General features: G+C 45.2%; 1 protein-coding gene across 3 annotated transcripts in view; it reads right to left on the bottom strand.

Moving 5' to 3' along the window:
- LOC104565831 (low-density lipoprotein receptor class A domain-containing protein 4) overlaps window positions 1-21,098 on the bottom strand; it is a 322,211-nt gene that overhangs the window by 214,268 nt on the left and 86,845 nt on the right. For all 3 annotated transcript variants that reach the window (XM_088533757.1, XM_088533756.1, XM_088533758.1), the window contains exon 3: window positions 12,287-12,745. In XM_088533757.1, the coding sequence (XP_088389883.1) occupies window positions 12,287-12,326 (40 nt within the window). In that variant the 5' untranslated portion in view covers window positions 12,327-12,745. The remainder of the gene's footprint in view (window positions 1-12,286; window positions 12,746-21,098) is intronic.

Here is a 21,098-nt window from a genome sequence, read left to right as displayed (position 1 = left end):
TTTTTGTACAGAGTATATCTTTTGAGATAAACAAATCAAGTAGAATAAAGCTCAGAAAAGGGAAAAAGCAGCGAGTCATCCACAAACTCCAATTTTTCCGTTCAAATCAAGGACTGACTGCATACACACACAGCCAGGCTGTGAATTTATCTTCAGCCAGTATAAATTACTGGTTTGCGCAGTCTAAGCCTCCAGGATAAAGAGACAGTTCTTGAACAATTTGTTTCCCAACAAGTCTCCCAAGCTTTTCCGCAGCCGCTGCCTTGCCCTGCTTGGAGCACTCCCACTCGCACAGCATTCGTGCACCTGTAACACACACGCAGCGTTGGCAGCGGTGGGGAGACACCCACTGAAGCCATTTTACCCACCAACAGCAGAAACAAGCTTCTCCTCGGAGGCACAGACTCAAGATGTTGCTGGATGCTGGCTGTGGGAGCATTTTCGATGGTTTTCATCATTAAAAACTGTAACTCCTCGCTCCTTCAGCAAAGCTTCCTCTACCCTGGCCCTTAAATTGAAAGGGAGTGACTTTCTGGTGGAGAAAACAGGGAAGCTAAGGATACAAAAATTATTCCAGGAGAACGCAGAATAGGACAGAACATGTTCAGAAATAAAATCAAAAACCACTGAGAACAAAAGACCTGGTACTCAATCTGTTCTTCACTGCATGCTGCCCGCTTTGCAGTATACGCCTGCGATATTTATTACACACCATAGCAAGGCAGTTGATGTCCACAACTAGGACTACAGAACCACGACCGGCAGGGCATTCCTCTGACCTAAACCCTGACCTGGATTAAGGTGTTACGGATGAAGTTCACGATGTGAGACGTTCCCACCAGCAAGGCACGAACACAGTGGAAAACTACAGCAGCAGCAGCACGATGTTGTTCACTCTGCAGATGACGCGTGGACAGCTCATGAGCGCAGCTCATGGAGCAGTGGGAACGTGGGACAAGGAAGCGAGCGGTTGCGTGGCCTGGCAACCCGCCACTCGCATATCCCCACACCGGGGGTAGAGTCCCTGGGGAAGCAACAGCAGGGGCATCCAACCCTGCGGGTAACAGGCAGGGCATCATCCCCTGCTGCCCAGGGGTTGCTGTTGCCACATGTCGAAGAGGACCAGGAGGAGACCATGATCCTCCTCAGGGTTCAGCTGAAGCCTCGTCATAGGGTAGGGCTTGGATATCCCCAAACCCGCCAGGAGGATCTTTGCTTGGGCAGGGGAGTCCGAGAGTATCTGTGTTGTACGAATAGACGTGTGAATGTGGTTGGGAATCCTCTCCCTTCCTTGCTGTAAATGTTTTCCTGTGCAAACAGTAAAACAAAGGCTGCCTGTGAACTGGAACGTGTTACAGTCACCGCTGTGTCCCCCTCAACAAAGGGTCTCCCAAATGGCCCAGCACTTCAACAAAAAATGTACAGATTTTAGCATTTATGGCAAAGAGCAAAACTTGGTCAGTTTTTACAGGCTGTTGGAACCAAAGCAATTTTTTGAGAGGCCACAATCTTCTACTGCAGCCTCAGTCCTTTACTACAGCCTGTAGCCTCTGATGCTCAGCCACACGGCCCAAAATAAATTGCCAGTGAAGAGCCCACACTGAAACCCAGGGAATACCTTATACAGGCAAGGGTCAGGCAGTCCTGACCACATTCCTTCCACTAACACCACCAACGCTGCTTATTTCAAGGGCATGAGGCAAGGGTGAGGAAGTCATCAGGCCACCTTCATCAGCTTGCTTTCATCAGGAACTTCCTCTCTGCAGGAATCATTTTTCCCCAGCTGTTTCTAAGAGCACATGCCTATACAGTAGAAAACGGCCCTTAGCAAACAGAAGAATCCATTCCAAAATGTTAATTTTAAATGCTTTAAGTTTCCAATCCTTCAGGAAAGGAAGGTATTTGCAAGTGCACAGGACAACATATGCAAACCTCTGCAATTGCATAGGATTTAGACAGCTCCACAGTCCAATTAAGCCCACGTGATGGCAACCTGCTGCTAAAAAGAGCAGTCTTACTCCTTCCCTTTACCAGAACTAACAACTGGACAGGCAGCCATGAAGAGCGAGGCTCTCCCCTTTTTCCATCTCCATATAGACACCTTGGCTCAAAATACTGGGAAATGAATCTCAGTAACATTTGAAAAGAGCTTGGGGGTTCAGCCGCTCCAACTACTGGGTAAGTTTTACAGTCACATCATAACAGGGTGACTACCAAGTCATAGGGAAAGCCTAGAACATGATAGGGTAGAATCTTTTTTGTATCGAAAAGCCAAGTTTAGAGGCTCCAGAGACTATTAAATGCCACTTGCCCAGGGCCCGTTCTGTTAGAAACCAGCAGTCTCCAAGCCTTACATAAACACAGCTTACAAATGACAGAACTTGGAAAGTAAAAGTATTTTTATAGATACATCAGCGTATTGTGTCATCCTCTCTTACGGGAAAAAATTATGTTGGGTGTTTGCAATAGCCTGGCAGAACTTGACGGCTACACCCTATTAGCAAGCAATGAACCTGCTAGAAACTGTAGATTTTGCTTGTTCGCTGATGCTGAGGGCTCTGCTGAAGCCGGCGGGAGGATCCCTCTGGAAGGGGCTGGGAGCAGGGGCTGGGCAGGCCGCCCGGCAAGGCGCAGCGCATGGATGCGCGGCGGCTTCCCAGGGAAGCTCCGTGAGGAAGGGCGAGCTCCAGCCCGGGGAGGTGAAACCCCGGCAGCCGCCAGACCTGGCATCCACGGGGAGAGCCTGGGACGGCGCCCGTGGGGCGAGCAGCTCTGCGCGCGCGGAAAAACAATGCCCAGTACAACAAACAAAACACTGGCAGGAAATTAACCCCTGTGGATCCCGCACCCTCTTCCCGAAATGCAAAATGGATGGGATATTAAACCTACAGTTTAAACGCTGAGCTGCATGTATGGTATTACCATCTCAACAGCTGTTAGACTTCTGCATTATAACATATATACTGAAAAATGTTACATATTTTCATTTCTTCGTGTATCCATCCTCTCTAACACTACAACTACTGATTTATATAGGAATTGTACTTAGGATAAAGAAACATAACATTACTTCATATTGTTTATGGTAAGAGAAAAACAATAAATAGTCCAAAAAGCCTGCTTGATATTTAAAAAATAATAATAATAAAGAGAGGCAAAATGTCACTTTTTTGCCCCAAACTTAGCTTCACAGGTTTCAAGCAGAACTTCACTGCCTGGAACTGAGCACGTGGATGAAGTCTCGTTCAAGGCCCAGCAACATTATAAATGAATAGGAAGGTCTTCCTAATATTTTTTACGTTTCCATTCAGCCAACTGAATACGAAACAAGTATAATGTACCTCCTTAGCTTCCAAAAGGACACAGGCAAGTCCTTCAATAGTTTTGTAGCAACTGGGTTTTATACTTCATCTTTTAATGGTTTTTGGTTTGTAAAGAAATGTATTTGCAGCCTATTTTCCCTTTTTTCCTCCTTGTGCTCGTACTGGTGTGCTACTAAGTTAGCGCAGTCTCTCTGTTTTGATTTTCTCCTCCTCTGTGAACCAGAACCATCACTGACTTAACTAAGCGTCGCAACGGCAGTTTTGGGAAAACACTGCTCTGGGAATACAGGAATACATCTTATACCATGCTCCCCCTGCAGGGAGAGCTCCTGCATTGAAGGCCAGATGGTTTCAGACACGGTTACCCAGTCTCCCTTTTCCTTTCCAGAGAAGGCTGAATTTTAAGAAAACGGGGGGAATGTCCTCATCCAACATCTGCTGCTGAGGCCCAGCATTACCAAATGAAACAGGCTGGAGCAGAGCACTGGCATACAAAAGGCCACAGCAAACATGCGCTATGCTGGATTACATTTCTCTGATTACTTTATTAGGAAAAGGAAAATGGTCCCACTTTAGGCTTCTCTCAGCTCTAAAGAACAGCAGTCAAAGGCTTATTTTTTGTCTCAGTCATTATCAGATGAATCACGAATGCAAGATCTTTCAGTAGTGAAAATACCCCAAGCCAGCCAAAAGCATAGCCTAGATTTCCTATTCCATCTTTTAACACTGCATTTAATTAATCAGAAATAATTAATGTGAAATGCATGGCTAATTTTTTAATCAATTTTCACCTGTTTTTATTTTCTGGCTTTTACTTGAAGAGACTATGCATTCATTTTGCTCATTCCAAAAGTTCGCCTTTTAATTACGAAAAAATACTGAAATCAAGGTTCAGTTTCCTCCATGAAAACTTCAGTGCACGACTTTGGGAAGAAGTTTGCCATTTCCAGCATTGTGCTGTATTTTAATAGCAGCAATGGACATAACTTTTCCCTAGATGGGATCCTTCTTTTGCCCTGGCCTGCACAACTCACAGGCTTTCCTTTGGCATCTGAAGTAACTGTGATAAGCATAAATGGACTGTGCACATATAGGCAAGAGCACACCTGGTCTAAAAATTAAAAGAGTTCTTAATCAAATCTAAATTACCTTAAATATTAACGGTCATTCAATTAAAGACTAAAACTTGAAAGAAAAGCCTTCTTGATACGAGTACTAAAATCAGGATGGCGCTTGATATGGTTGGTGTTACACGACGTGGCAGCCTGCAATCTCAAGGGGCTTAATTCCAAGTCTGGGGAGGCTCCCCGAGCCCCCCATTCCCAGGTGTCCTGTTCACATTCCCGCCGCAGTCCTGGTGTCTCCTTTCCTCCTCTTCTCTGCCTCGCACAGAGCTGCCCATGAAGGAGCCACCCCAGGCCACCCTACGGGGTGACGGCCACGCAGCGTCTGTGCGTACCCTTAGCAAGGGGGCAAGGATGTAGCACTGCAACTGTAGCAAGCAACCGGCAAAGAGTTCTGCTCCTGTTTAAGTTAAAATTTTAAAAGGCAAGCCCTGAAAACATGAAATCCTTGTCTATGTGAAAAGCCTCTCTCTGGCATAAGGAACACAACAGTTCAATTAACAAAGGCCTCATCTGTGCTGTTACAGATTAAACAATCCTTTTGAAAGGAACTGTCTGTTTTCTCAAATAGAAAGGAAGTACAGAAGAATACGTAACGTTTCGCCTACACCAAGTTTGGGATCAAAATTTAAGAGCTGACCTCACCGATCCAGAGGACGATCTAAAGCAAGACACACGGCTCTTGTAATCCCCAGCACCATGGGCCGCAGGAGAACCACGCTGTGCCCAGAAGCCATCACTCGCATGGGGCACCTCCAGTCCTGACCTGGTTTTCATCAGTCATCACTCTGCAATAATTCTGTTAAAGGCTGTATTAAAAGCATTTCCACCCGAAAAGGAGACTTCCAAGGTATGCACTACTGTACTTACAACAAACAGTTCTACTGAATGCTATCAAGTGCAACGTATTTAGAGAACAAACCCCTAAGAGCCTGAGTTTCTATCTTCTTCCCTGTTCTTTTGCTAAGAATACCGCTTCTGCACAAAAAAAAAATGCATTCTGTAAATAAATGTCAAAGGGAAGACAAGAAAATATGATCTGTTACTATCTGTGTGCTGATAAACGGGTATTGCAAAAACCTATCAGCTCTCCCAAAAACTAAGAGGCAGCAAAGTTGTTAACGTATGACATACCAGTCTTCAAAATTCACAAAATAAGAATGCGTCTGTAAGAAAATTGTAGAGAATTTGGTAAAAACTCACTCCGAGAGGCAGCTGCAAACAAAGTTGCCACAGAGGGAAACGAGAAGGTTCTACTACTTATTCAAGTTGTATTTTTTAAATTAAATTTTATCTGTTATTGAAAATCATGCAAATTATGACAACAACAATGTGGTAAAACTATGTTAATGTATAAATGAGTTTTCAACTGCTTTCAATATTAATTATACACGTATTAGAAGATGTTTCAAACCTGTTTTTCTGTTTTACATTGAGCCTCAATTAGAATTTGGAGGAAAAGGCTATCTTCAGCATCAGACACATCAGTTATATATTTGATATAAGTAGAACATCCAGGATTTTATTTAAAACACTGAATAAAAATAAAGGGCCTTTGTTTTGGCTTCTCTTCAATAATTCTTAGCATTTACCTTTAAAACATATACCATCCAACTGCGCTAAAAAGCATTTCTTAAAATACTTGCATACTCTGAAACAGAATAATGCAGTATTTCTATAACATTAAATGTTTCTGTACTACCATATGCTGTTATAGGTCACCCCATAAAAATCAGATGCTGAAAGAAGAAAGTTATAATGAAAGTTGGGGCAGGTTAGAAGGCAATGGAGCAACATTTCAGCAAAAAGAGTTAAGACATTAAATGAAGGGGACACTTAATCCATCCTTTATCAATTACTCTAGGAGCTCAACAGAATCCACTTAAACATTTAGAAGAAGACAGGGCAGTGCAGGTAGGTTACTCGTGTTTAAAATGAACGTTTATTATCCAGGGAACCAGTAGTGATAGATTCACAAAAAAAAAAGTAAGGCTGGAAGTGCTTTCATGAAGTCCATTCCCCTGCCCCAGGGCAAGATCAAGCTATACATAAACCACTTCTGACAGATATTTGTCCAAACTGTTCGCAAAAACCTTCAGTGACAAAGACTTTGCAAACTCCCTAGGCAATCAGCTGCACTTCTTTACTATTCTTAACATTAGAAAGATTTTCCTAACGTCTAAACTAAATCTCTCCAACACGGTAAGTTTTGTCTGTTCTTCCTCTATCCCCAGCAGAACTGCCAAACAGTTATTACCTTCCTCTTTACATGAAATTTCCATAAATTTTAATGATTATCACATCTTCCCTCACTCTTTCATTCTCTAAAAGAATAATGACCAACTGTATCATATGCAATCTGCTACAAGAATTAGTTTTTCTCATTTCCAGTATAATCCCTACAAGGAGCCTCCCTATTCTGGATCTGCAACGCCCATGCCAGAAACATCTCTGCCCAAAACACCCATAAACAAGAAAAAGGAGGGCAAAAAGGAGCCAAACAGGGTATCAAGCTCTCAGACTGTCTTCCTGGAAAGAAAGGTCCAACATAACCAGCAGAACCAATCGTAGCAGAGATCTGAGGAGGAGAAAGATACTCCAGAGTAAGTCAGAGGAAAGAGAAGGGTTTGGGATAGACAGAGCCTTTACGAAAAGGGGAAGCATCTCTCAGACACACTGATGAATTGGAGTGAGTTGTTTCGGAAGCAGGAGAAGCCCAGAAACAAGAGAAGGTAAAGAACAGCAGTGAAAACCAAGAACAATTCCAGCAAGTGTAGGAAATCTGGAAGACAGACCAGCTGAAAGGGAGGGCTGGAGGAGTCTCAGTGCCAAAAAAAAAAAAAAAAAAGAGGAGAAAAATAAAAGAGGGGAAAAACAAGAGGTAAGAAGAGGTAAGGAAGATATGGCAGGTAGAACAGTAAATGCAACAAAAATCCCAAATCCTGGGGGCACACAGAGGTGTGAGGGACCGCAGAAGCTCCGTCAAGCTGCATCCTCATCAATATGAGGAAGCCCCAGGAGATCACTTCAGGTGCTCTGTGAAGGTAGGGCCTGGGGGAGTAACAGCTAAGCGGAGCAGCAACCAACAACACTTCGGGTATGGCCCAAGGTCGAGTTCCAGTGATCTTGAGACACAAGGCCAAGAGGGATCACTGGGAGATTTAGAGTAGGAAAAACTTAATCCGGAAAACCCTAGGGAAGAAGATGTGAACCTGCAACAGAGAAGGGCAGTGGTTCACAAAGCGACATCTGCATGTTTTTTCCAGACTCCCTGGTGTCCCAGCTAATAAACCCTGCAGCCTGTGGTGCAGTGGGCAGGAACACCTAAGGGTCAACTCAGGTCTGGTAGAGCTTATGCTGAGCTGGAGCTAACAAAATCATGATGGACCCGAACTGACCTTCTGAGGTCCTGAAGTTTCATTGTGCGATCCCTAATCCATCCCATACTATTCCCTTTATCTGCTACTTTCCAACATCCAGGATGTTCCTGTGCCACACAATCCCCATGGGTGGAAAGCTGATTTCAGAGTTACGTTGTTCTGCAACCCAACACCAAAAGCACTCCCTGCTGAAGAAAGCAGCTGCTTCCCAAAACCACTTTGGCTGTCCCCAATTCTGCTACCACTAGTCCCGCTGGCAGGGGCTCAGCGCTGAGGCAGGCCGAGCAAGAAGGGCTGCTGCCTCCTCCACGCGAGACAGCCTTGGGCCGCACGGCTCCACGATGGCAGCAGCTCACCCTGCAGCACGGCGCAGCCACCACGCCACAGCACAGGGCCCAGCTGCTGCCCGGGCACGAGGAACGACGTCCTCGGCGAGCTGGGAGCTGCTACTCTAGGCTGAGCACAACTGCTCTGTTCTCCGCGGCCACGTTGTCTGCACTGCTGCTCTTCTCTGGATGCTCCCAGCTGGCTGGAAGGGCGCTGCTCGGAACAGAAATAGCACAGCAGCCTCACAAATGCTAAGTAGAGTGCAAAATTATTTTGCATGTCTGACATACAGGCTCCTGTCCATACATCACAGCATTATGTTTAGAGCATAGTATTGTTGATTCATAACCCTCTTCTGATCTCCTGCAACTGCCCATCTGTTTTCCACAGATCTGCTGCCTCACCAGTTATTCTACATTTTGATTTGCACAGATGATTATTCCTGCCCAACCACAATTTAGAACTTGTTCTTAATGAACTGCATCATATTTGTTTTAGATCAGCTCTCCAATAAAGCATAATAATCGTGTCCTCAAAGGGCTTACATCCCCTCCCCACTTGGTGTCATCTGGAAATGCTGCATGCAAATTCTATCATCTAAGTCATTAATTAAAATATTGAATATTTTTCAGGCAATCCTGGGCAGAATCCCATTTGACATATCCTTCCAGTTTGACTCTGAATCACTAATACTTATTCTGAGAAGAGCTTTCCAGCCAACTGTGCACTCACCTTACACTATTTTCTTGTAGCCCATGTTACCACCTTGTTTATAAAAGAATGAAAAGCCTTAAAATTTTTGATATGCTACTTATTCACAAGGAGGTTAGGCTCATCTGACAAGGTACTTTCTGGAAAAAAAAATCATGCCAATTTGCTTATCACATTATTATCTTCAACCTATTTAAAAAGGATCAGTTGATTGTTTGGTCCAGATTTTTTTCCAAGAATGCAAGATAAGTTATCATCTACTCCAATGGGGAAAAAGTAGTACCCAGGAAAATTTACATACAGGTGCAACATTTGCCCAGTTTTTTTCTTGAACCTGGGTTGTCCTCCAAGTGGTCTCCACTGTAACCACCACTTGCTTCAGCTTATTGCTTCACCTATTTCATCATATACACCAGAAATAATTTACTAAGCTCCAGCTGGTTCAAAATATCTAGTTATTTTATAATCTGTTCTGTTCCTGTTTTAGATATAATCAAGTGGCTAAGAAAATTAATACTACTATGAAAAAGGTAGGAATTCTAGTTAACCCTAATGGCAAAGAAAGGTGAAAAAAAAAGCCACTAGCTACTTGTTCCTCTCTGCGCTCAATCATCAGTTTTGATTTTTCTGGTCAATTTGTAGTCCAGAAACTCAGTCTTCCTCTCACTACTACAGCACATATTGCATTGTTTCTTGTTACCCTTCTCTTTTCTTAGCTGCACTTTGTTTGGACCTTGGCCTAACTGATTTGGCCCTTGCATTCTTCTACTAATATTTTATTCTCATCTGTAGCAATGTATTTAGCTTTCACTTTGTGTATGAGGTCCCCTCAGTTTTCAAATCATTCAATTTTCTCTCTTCCTATACTTCTCTTTATTGGTACCCATTTTATTTGTGCTTTTAATACTCTTAATTATGACTTGAAAAGAAAAAGTCAGCTCCTTAGAAACTGCCAGCACTTCAATTTCTTCTCTTTGGTTTGTTTCCCAAGAAAACTTACCTATCAATTCTATAAGTTTGTTTGCATGGAATGTGGGTGGGGGGCTGCATGGCTTCTTGTTTTTATTCTGAGGTACTCCTCCTCTTCCGAAGGAGGCTGAGCTCTCCTTTTCATGATTGCTGTCACTATCATGCACTCAACCACCTTTTTCCTAATCAAACCCAGGAACACTTCCATTGCCTTCTGCATATTCTGTAATCCTACTGTACCTACATGATCTGCCAAAATTAGCATTCAGTCAGCACAGTGAAAAAGCTGTTACCATCAGCTGTTGTTTAATAATACATATTAAAGTGACTGGATCGGTCCATCTCTTGGAAGAGGAGCCATCCGCAAAAAAGGGCAACCTTGGCAACTGCAGCAGCAAAATGGGCAGAGAGACAGCATCGAAACACCTCTTAGCCTTAACCACCAGCCTCGCAGGCCACAGGCATTAGCAGGGCAGAAGGGAGGCTGAGGACAGACCCGCACGGTGGCTACACAGAGGCACCGTCCTCTTTTACCAGCACTGCGCTCGGTTGCAGATTGAAGGCAGTGGCTCTGACTGGTGCAGTAGCTGCAACCACTCAGCATTGCGAGACCCAGCGTTGACACTGCTCAAGTTTCAGACATCAGTGCTTCCTTCTGCACACACTGACGACACGAATGTGCACGTGCTCATGCCCGCTCTGCCCTTGCGGCTACAAGGCACCTGCGATCCCGCAGCAGCGTTCCAGCAAGAGAAGCAACACGGCAAGGATCCAAGGAGCAACAACACACACCTGCCATTGCAGCTTCACTGCGCCTCTTAAATCAGTGCAGTACGCTCCTGAGAATCTCTTTAGGATATATACTCATCTACCCACTGCTCATCTCCGGATGCACTGTACAAATCTAGTAAGGGAAAAAGCAGGATCTCCAAAATTGGCCCATTTGGCTAACCAACCCTGAACAGGCTGGGTTGTCACTAGGATGTAACTGTTGTCCTGAGTCTCCTTCACACAACATTTTCATCTTCCTGAATTTTACGCAGCATTCCTAGCTGGTCCTTCCATACACAGAAGTGGTCAGGAGGTTCCTGACACCCTGAAACAGGGTTGACTGCTCGAGATGCCAACTGTCCCTGTCTTCTCGGAGCTAAGGAATAGCAGGTGCTGTGGTAGAAGAGAGTCAAGTTGGAGAGGAAATAATACTAAAAAAAAAAAAAAAAAGGTGCTAAAAGTAATAAGGGTCTCAGCAAAGGGGAGAGCTCTGTGAAACTCTGTGAAAAGCAGAGTGAAGAGCCACAGGGATGAGCTGAGGGTTGGCAGATGGTGGCAAGCACAGAAATGCAGAAGCAGAGCAGGAGCTGCAGCAGGTGCTGTAAGAGGGTGCTGAGCTTTGAAACAGAAGTGGGGGCGGCCCCTTGGGGAAAGGAACAGGTTTGTTGCTCTTTTCCGCAGTGTCCCTAGAACACCTAAAAGCCTGAGTCAGAAAATGCTGCTCCCATACAAACCCACAATCCAACAAACTTCTTCTAAAGGCAAAAAATTTGAAATGAGACACCACTTACTTGCACTGTGGTGCTAGCACTCCAGCTAGCCCTACTGGAGCAAGAAAAACACCCAGTGGATTTGCTCTCCCTTTCCTAGGGGATCTCAGCTGCTGAGCAGATGTGGAAACAGAGCAGCAATATCTTCTGATCCCCGTTTCATTTCTCCCACCTCAAATTCAAAACCAGTTCAAACACTCAAAGTGCTTGATGAATTCCAGTGGAGTTTACACTAGAGGGAGCTTTTTTTCAGAGAAACACACTACTGTGGCACCCTTTCTCTTATTAAATTATATTCAACACATCTACAGGGAAATACACTGGAATCAGCTGAAACAATTATCATTTAAATCCTTTGGTTTTGTCAGGTGCTGCAATCACAGCACCAGAACCAGGGTGACGAGGGAGGGAGCACAAAGTAAAAGTCACCTGGCAAGTCCTGCCCGAGCTGTGCTCTGGCAGAAGACTTACAGCTCGACATGACCACGATCGTGAGAAGCCCCTTGAGGTGAACACTGCCCCTTCTATGCCCTCTCCAGACTCCCACGTTAAATATAAGAGCAACTTAATAGACTACATTTTATACAGCATAAGTGGGCCCAACTGACCCAGGAGGCCATTCGTTGTCAAGCTGTTAATGAGTACTTTAATGAGCAAAGCCTAGCTAGGCCTTCCCTAAGGCATATCAGCATCCCTTTCAGAGGGCTCGAAATATGGATCTAAAAAGGGTGTTGCTCACTGCTAACACTACGAGTGTTGAACTGTTCCTTCAGTGAAGCATTTCCAAATACTACTTCAATTTAATATACTAGAAGGCACTAACTACAGCCAGAACCTGTAGAATTTATTTTCTAAACTCTAGTAAAGTATCTCAAGATCATCAGCTGAATTGGAACCACAGAAGTCCTTACCTGTGAAAGCATTTGTGGCCTGAAAACCAGCTTCCTGCATACTGCTCTCCCAGGGAAGCTTGTGACTCCAATCTTAACCTGTCCTTACTGGAGACAACTGCCGAGCTTGAAGCTGCCAAGTCACTTCCATCTTAGCTTGTCAGAGTCCATTTCTCTTTCCATTCCTGTATTTGACATCATCCAATTCCCACCTGATCCCAGGTCTTTCGAGCCGTGGACACAAGGGATATGCGCCAAACTCAGGTAGCAAGTGTTGGGCAGTCCCATCAACCATCCAGCCAGAGAATCTGGGCCATGATGAATGTGGAAATGAAGAAAATTGCCTGCCAGGACAGTATTTCCCTTTCACAATTATGTTCTAATCCTCCGTTCATCCAGCACCATTTTTTTAGGTCTCAGTCAGTAGCGCCGTTCGGTTGTCTCTCCTCTCCCGCGTTTGTCTCCCCTCAGGCACGCTCACTGAGAAATTAAAAAAGAAGAGATTATGTTTCCTGATGACCTGTAGCAACATTAAAATTAACAGACTCCAGGGAACAAAAACCCAAAACACATTATCAGGGATTGATTGTACACATTAAAGGGGATCTTCAGAAGGCAAATATTGCGATTTTGCTGAGATGCAAAGTGTGACCACACGGCTCTTTGAAGTGCAAAGAGGAGCAGTGCTGAGGGTGTCATATGCATCTCTGAGAACATGATATGATTTACATTTCAAAAGCCATATTTAGCAGAGATGGGGGCAGCAATACAATAACAAAATTGCAGTTAAAAGGGAAAAGGAAAAAATACTCAAGGCTCTCAAGTCTAGTCTATTTGAAACCACAGTGAGATGATTAGCATTTTATATAGCTTCTTTCCTTTTTTTTTACTGGGACAGGAAACAGAGCACTGCACGCTGACACCTCATACTCATCTCTAACATCAGTCTTCTGAGGTTAAAAACCTTTGTTTATCAGTGCTGTCGATTATCTGCTCAAAATCTCAATTGTAGCACAACTCAGATGCTTTCAGATATTCCATCAGGTTAGAAATGCCCCCGGGCAAAAGGTGAATGAAGCCTTCCCCTTATACTGCTACTTCTCCGTAGGGGCATGGACATCCGCAGCTCACTACGAACACAGAGCTGCTGCACGTCCAGCTTTTCAAAATTAGGATACACTTCCTTCTACAGGGCGAAGGAGAGGAGCAGATACATGTTTTGGGGGGCAGTTCTCCAGGCGGCCTCCCCGCGCTGAGGGGAAGGATCACCTCCCTTGGCCTGCTGGCCTAGTGCAGCCCAGGGCACCACTGGTCTTCTTGGCCACAAGGACGTGTTGGTCACGTCATGGATGAGTCATGGTCAACCCATCCACAAGGGCCCCCAGGCCGCTCTCTGCAGAGCTGCTGACCAGCCAGTTGGCCCCCAGTCTGTACCAGGGCATGGGCTTATTCTTCCCCTGGACTCTGCACTTCCCTGTGTTGAACTTCAGGAGGCTCCTCTCTGCCCATTTCATGTCTGGAAGACAAAGCTTTACACGTGATACCTTCTACCAGAAAGAACAAGAAATTTGGGAATAGTGATTAACATGTTAGTAGTCCAATACTTCAGCCCTTCAAAATGCTTTCAGAGTGCTTTATATAACAAATAACTATTTCATATGAGGTTACGTTATCCTAAAGCACATACCGCTGAGCAAGTATAACATACTGCTGAGCAAGTGTAATATACAAACACACATACACATACAAACACACACACACAGAGTAAGATAAATTTCTCCTGGCCCCTAATATTTTGCCAACCACTGTAAGATGATTTCAGAGGAATGCTGCCCGCATTCCCCAAACTTTTTCTCTAGCAGCACTTTTATCTAGAGTTTCTACTTTATTTGTAAGGTTAGCTCCCTATTTACATTCACATTTTCAGCCTTCTAAGGTCCCCTTTGCTTTCATGTTTTTAGCCTTCTAACTTTATACTTTTGGTTTATAAGTCCACAATTTCGATGCCTTCTATTTTCAACATTTTAACTTCTCTCCCTATCTCAAGAGATGCTCAAGAAATGTGTCTCAGTATTTCAGCATCCAGGGAAATTCTCCTGTGGTTGCTAAACAGTTACATCTCATACTAGATATAATATACCACTGATATATTTTCCATGTCTTCAGCATTTCTGCTAAACTAGTTAGGAACCCCGCAGCGCTCAAGTAACTCTACCACGCAGGCATGTCAGGTAACCACTGCTTCTTCGGATAGAAAGTACTAAGTGTAACAGCATTACAGAGCACCAAAACACAGAGTTCATTCAAATCTTCATATTTAAAAGATAGGGTACTGAAGCGTCAACATTAAGCCTGCTCTTAAGGCATCAAATGAAAAAAGATACTGATATCTCATGATTGCCCTCAGTGAGCATTTTCTGTCCCTGCAGAAGCACTCTCTCCCTTGGTACACAACAAACTTTGCTCAGGAGACTCAGTCCTCAACGTGGAGGTGGATGGCAGGACGTGATTAGGGAAAGAGCAGACGTGCAGGGTAAGCCCCTTCCGCACTTAGAGACTGCTGTGCTTTTCACAATTTGAAATAGTTTCAATACTTAAAAGTTGCTTCTCGCTCACATTGCGATGGTGATTCCACGAGCACTTTTAAAAGTGACTTGGTTGCACTCCATCACGTTTGCACAGCTGCAAGCCCCAGATTTCCAGCAGACATGGATGCAGAGGACAAAGCAGATTGCCCTGCACTAGAGCAAACCATCCATGGGCAACCTGCATCTTTAGCAGCTTACACAGGCCCAACCACTCGGACGCGTTTTGTGTTGTTCAGAACTTCTCCCTTGCAGGCGGAGCTGGCGTTGGAACAGGGGAGGTTTGTGCGTGTTTCCCACCGTATTGCAGGCACAGGAAGGGCCAGGGCCTTCCCCAGGCACGGCAGGGAGCTGTGCCTGCAGCAGGCAGGCTGCACGCGCACCCTCTCCTCCCGGCGCGGAGCGGGAACGGGAAGCTATCCTGCTCAAAGGAACCCATCCTGGGAATACCCAGCTGAAAGGAAGAGGGGAAAATTGTGCAGAGTTCAAGGATTACTCTGCATAACTGCTATCATTTTCACAACGTGCAGAGACCCTGGCAGGAACCCACCCTATCTTACTGATGGGGCAAAAAAGAAAATCTAGAACAGAAAGACTGGATATTTCCTCCTTGCTCCCTCTGTTGCCTCTCTTCCAATTGCTGCAGTGGCTCTGCCTCTGCTTCTGCTTTGATTCATCTACTGGCATGTTCTGCAAGTCCCAGAAGCAAAACATACGTGTTTTAAAAATACATAGCAGTCTGATTTCAAGTACTATGCACTTACGTGATCGAATGCCTAGAGAAAGATCAAATCCTTCTGTTCTCATTCTCAGGCCTAAATCTGAGGAAAGGGGAGAGGAAGATGCCATCACATAAAGCTCATGCAAGCTGCACATGGAAAATAGTTTGGCTACTTCACATGTTACATAAGCTACAGATTCTCACGGTATATTTAGCTAGTCAGCCTGCTATCCACCTTTCCTAAATATTTGAAGATTCAGTATTAAAGTGCCCATCCAAAAAAAAAATCTAAGAGAGAAAAGTGGCAACCAGGGAGTGTCTTCAACTCCTGCAATATAATCTAAATTTTACCAAGTATGGTGAAAACATCAGTCAGGACCAAGCCTCAGGGATTCACAAATAATTGGAGGAACTTGAACTGAAAGGAGAAGTGAAATACTATTTTTTACAATGCGGTATCTCTGTAACATCTTGAACAACTCAAAAGCATCGGCCAAAATGCAAATGTTGCAGTTTAGTTGTTGCTGTTTTTCCTCCGTTTCCTCCCTCTCACACAGGCTGTTTTTCCGGCCGCGCGCTGGCTCCCTTAGACACGCACGTGCGGCAGGATCGCACTGGCTGCGCTGTCTGAAAAGGGCTGCGCCTATGGGAAGCATTTCCTGGGGTCGTCCTTGGCGTAAGGCATCCCGCAGGGGAGCGTTTAAGGAAAACATTTACGAAAGGAGCGCCTGCCGAGCAGGACTGTGTGTCTAAACTCCTGACCAGCCTCCAGAAGAGCTTTGCGAGAGGCGGTTTGGCTCGGCGGCGCCGCGGGAGGCCTCCCGTCCCGCAGAGCTGCAGAGGCCGCGCCGGCCGCCGGCCCTCGCCAGCCCCGCGCAGGCGGGAGGCGCCGCTGCCGCAGCCCTGCACGGGGCAAAGCGGGGCGGCCCGAGCTCCGCGCGACCAGCGCAGCGGGAAAAGGGGTCGGGATGGGGCCTGGACGAGCACCGAGCGACCCACGTACCCGCCCGAAGCACGGCCTGTGCTTCCTGTACTTCACGGCAGCACAGACTTGGATATATATAGTTAAGAAGCTTCTGGCTGGAAAAAAGTGTTGACACCTTATTTTTATAAAACTGTGTTTGCAAAAGGAGGTTTAAAAGGGTGTAAAAGCTATTTAAATTGCAGCATGAAGTGTACACACATGGCTCACCTCTCCCGTCCCCGGCTGGAGTCGCCCAGAGTTTGTGGGAGATTTCAAGAGTCGCCCAGAGTTTGCTTTTGATTCCCAAGGAGACCTCCAAGTTTTACACACATACTCACCAGTTACACCAGCCTTCCTTCTGAGATGGCATCGCACCCCTGCTAAATGACAACAGCTTCTAGGAAATACTACGTTTCGTATGTCCAGCTTAAAATCTCACTAAGAACTCACTTAAAAACTCCAATCAAGGCAACTTGCACAGGAGAACATACCCAGACTAAACTGACACATCCTCCTCCCGTTAAACATTGTATTTTAACTGCTGTCCTCAGAAGCTGTATAAATTAGTTGTGTCTTTTTAAATGGTTGCCAGATTTCACTTTCGTGGTGATTTCAGTGACAGATAAAAGAGTTTGCACATTAAATTACATCATACGTAGTTTAGTCCTACACGCATTTTCAGATACTCTTCAGCAGGTTTACAAATAATGCCCAAACTTACTTTTCCTTCCCTTTTAATATTCTTTTAAATGATTGTTTATTTTTTAAGCAGCACTCCCTGAACGAGGGCGACGGGCGAACAGTCGGCGCTGGCTGTGGGCTTTCTGCCCTAGCTGCAGCCCGAAATGGGTCTTGGGAAGAGGGCACGTTGCCCAAACGAGACATCTTTCTCCCTAGCCTGTCAAGAAAATGTTCTAGAAAGTAAGTTATTTCCCTAGTGCCAGTGGTGACAGCACACTACAAAAGACACTACAGACAAGGCCCGCTTAAAAGGCAAAGAAGGATCGTTTCGGGAAGAGCATTTCTCTTACTACTGCTACGATTTGTTTCTCTTTGGAGTGAAGCAACAAACTGCAGCAGTGATATAAAATCAGTCTGTTGAGCGGCTTCATGCCATAGTGAATAGTCTCTAGTAATCAGATAGTAAAGAATATTTCACTTGAAGAAACCCTATAAATAACTGATAACACGGAGGAGCATGCCACATTCCCTCACATTCATCTCCTAAGTGAAAATTAATTTGAGTCCTCTATTCTTTATCTCTCTGAGCAAACTAAGGAGCCATGCATTTTCCTAAAGCTATGCTGACAGGTCGCAGTAAAAATCCAGTAAAAAAGTTTACTGAAATCTCCATGACAAGCTACTGAGTTCAGATAAGATAATTACTGGAAGAAATTGCACAACCAGTGTTATGCAGGACAAATGAGAAGAATGTTTTGTTACTTTTTGACCTGAATAAAACTAAACCTACCAAAACTTGTCAGGAGATGTCATTAATGCTCTGCAGCCCTAACCGACTGAGTTTTACCTGCCAAAAAGAATGAACAGCCAGTAAGAGCCGAATCCAGTTTCAGACTGTTTTTTGTCTTCCAAAGCAACGCCAGAGCAGCACTGAATTTGCAGGCCATGGGTAAAAGCACCCTTGCCACTGAGCATACTGCTAGAAGGCAGAGCCTAAGGCAGAGCCTAAGACACAGCCTTCCCCACGCTGCCCAAACCAGCCCTTGCGCTCTCCTCAACAGCCTCGCCACACAGACACAAGCAATACAGGGTGCTTATATATGTTTCTATGCTCTGAGTTTGCATTATGCATTTCCTAGCTCTAAGCCAAGACAAGCTTCCCAATTAGTTTTATCTCGGGTTTTAGGTATAAGAAAACAGGCATTTGTCACCTCTGCTGGCAAAGCTCACCCAAGAGAAGGGAGCTGGCAGCGCTCCTGCCTGCCCCACGTGGCAGCTCTGTCAGCCAGCCCCATCCCGTGGGACCGAGCGGGAGCCCGTCCTGCCAGGCAGTCACACTTGGCACGGGGAGGACACCTCTGGGGCAGGGGCAGTGCCGGCAAAACCCCAGCACACACATGTGAAGATACATGGACATATAAAACTTGGCTCACAAAAACAGCCTGTCTCAACCTAGCTAAAGTTTCGCTTGTGTTTTTGAAAGCAGACGCATCCGTAATGCAGACTGGGCTGGCAAATAACTGTGGAGGGAGCATCTCTCACGCGAGTATCTCACAGCACATGTTCCCCAACAGCACATCCTCCCAGCAACACGACTGGGAACCAGCCACCCCTGGGACCCTGCAAACTTGGACACGAACGGGCAGAGCCGCGTCAGCCTGTGGTCTGACTGCAGAGGTGCTACCGAGCACTCCACAACGCAGCACCTCCGCAGGGGCACGAGGCAGGCGGGAACAGCAGACCCGCATGGACCGTGATGCCAACAAGTGATGCCCAAGAGACTCGAGGAGTGGGGAAGGTGAGGAAAAAAGGCTGCTCTCTAGGTAGTACTTGGACTTACCACAAACTCCACTGGGACAGGATGGTGCTCATCCCCTCTCAGGAGCCAGATAACATCCTATGCACTTGGACCATGACCAAAGAAAGGCTCCTCTGTTGGAGAGTAAAGCAAGCACTGCCCAATTTAATTAGCAGGAACCACCATGGTACGTACTGAGTGAGCCCTGCTAGGTGTAGCCTCTCTTCCAGGAAGGCTGGATCAGTCAGTGCTGGGAAAACCCATCTGTTGTGAACAGCATTTGTTCCTGAGTACAAGGAACAGAAAGGAAAGGTCCACTAGTAATATATACGCATTGCTACATAAACTCAGTTCTACTTTCCTGCAAACCAAGCCACGCTGCAAGAACTGATCCAATTTATTTCCAGTCTTAAGTCACCAAAGAGTTTTGATGGCCTATAAAGAAACGCATGCAGAATGGTACCCGCACAAGCAAAATCCAGTTTCAAGAAATGCAGAGTCCCTGGACATACCCAGTGCAGGCCACACATGGTACTTTCCAGCACCTATTGCATCTATTTGAATTTCATCCTCTGAATAATGCTGGATAATTGCTAGACTAACGAGGGCCCTGTATCAGAAGTCATACGCAGGCAAAAGTTTCACTTGAACCCATGATTATTTTGCCCATATCAGGCTAAAGATAGATACACACACTGCTTCAGCACTACAGATGTAGACTACATTGAAGAAAGCACATCTTAAACATGGGTTTGCTTTTCATCCAGTAACCAGCGGGGCACAAGTAAAGCTTACAAACAATCTTGATTTAAGGCTTTAGCAATCTCACCCCTCTTGGTTACAGATAATGATGCAACCTTATTCCCACTTTCAACCTGAAAATGAGGAAGGGAACAAAACAACGGCTGAGCACTTCTCTGATTTTTCTTGGACTTGGGAAATGTATTCCAAAGCCTTTGGTTGCTTGAGCATGTTACTTGATCTCTCTAGGCTTCTTATCCTATGAGTAAAGAAGAGCTAGGTCCTCTCTGTAGATAAGGAGTCTCTAAAATGCTAAGGTAATAGGGATGTGATTAGTAAAAGAGATCAGAGTGAAAAAGCTGAAGCAACGTTTTGATTAATTTGGTTTTGTTCGAGTGAACGCACCTTTCTGCAAATCCCAAACAACTCTAGCAGTGCTGGAAAGTCACCCCAAAGAAACCCTGTTTACCAAACGAGAGGCCAGTGGTACTTTTCTTCCAGACAATACTAACAATACGTACCCTCCTTTAAATCTGGCCTTCGTCAAAACACAAGCTGTTGAAAAACAGCTCGCAAAATAACTCACAAAATTCAGTGGGAGAGCACAGTGGGGAAGCAGTCTCCTGAGGTGAGCGGCTCAATCTCATTTTCCAGAGAGCACAGTTCATTCTTTCAAATCCCTCATTAGTTAATATACAAAAGCAGAGAGCCTATTTTTGCTTGTCCTTGAGGGACAGCTTTTTATATAAACAAACAGCACACAGGCACGGCAGCTACTGCTGCCATCAGGTGAATCTGTGCAGCTCCACCAGGGCCCTGTCCTGCCTGGTCACGGGCACGGGGAAGGCGAGCGGCGCTGCGACTCCCCCACTGCAGCCGTCACGCACGCAGCAGCTCTCATCCGCATCAGCAAAAGAAAACGCTTTGCCAAGAATAACTTTTTCTTTTTTCCAAAAAAATCTAATGCCCTGTCTCTGTTTTACCGATAATCTTTAATATCAAATATACTTTATCCATGTCATGTTTTAAAACTCTTCTGCTGTGCTCAGATGTCACGGCTCGATGCAGCTGAAGAACGGTAGCTGCACTAGCTGCACAGCTGAAGAACTGGAGCTGCAACTAGAAAGCACACTAGCAGTGCAACATTGACAGCACCTTTTCAGTTAATTACAGCAAATTATACTCCAAGGTTTTTGACAAAAATGCTCAAAAATTGATGTTTTTATCATGATAAATTAGTGTGCTTTGTTTCTCACAGGTAAGCACCCCATTCACCTGTTCCTTCAAACAAGCCACCTGTTTGCAGAAATCTGGCATCTCTCGCTTTGTTTTGGGTTTCTTCT

The sequence above is a fragment of the Tinamus guttatus genome, unplaced genomic scaffold (genome assembly GCF_059628265.1).
Source record: "Tinamus guttatus ecotype Peru unplaced genomic scaffold, ASM5962826v1 Tinamus_guttatus_pri_ptg000520l, whole genome shotgun sequence".
Taxonomy (NCBI): domain Eukaryota; kingdom Metazoa; phylum Chordata; class Aves; order Tinamiformes; family Tinamidae; genus Tinamus; species Tinamus guttatus.
Note: the sequence above shows the minus strand (reverse complement) of the source record. Positions and strands in the feature narration are given on the sequence as shown.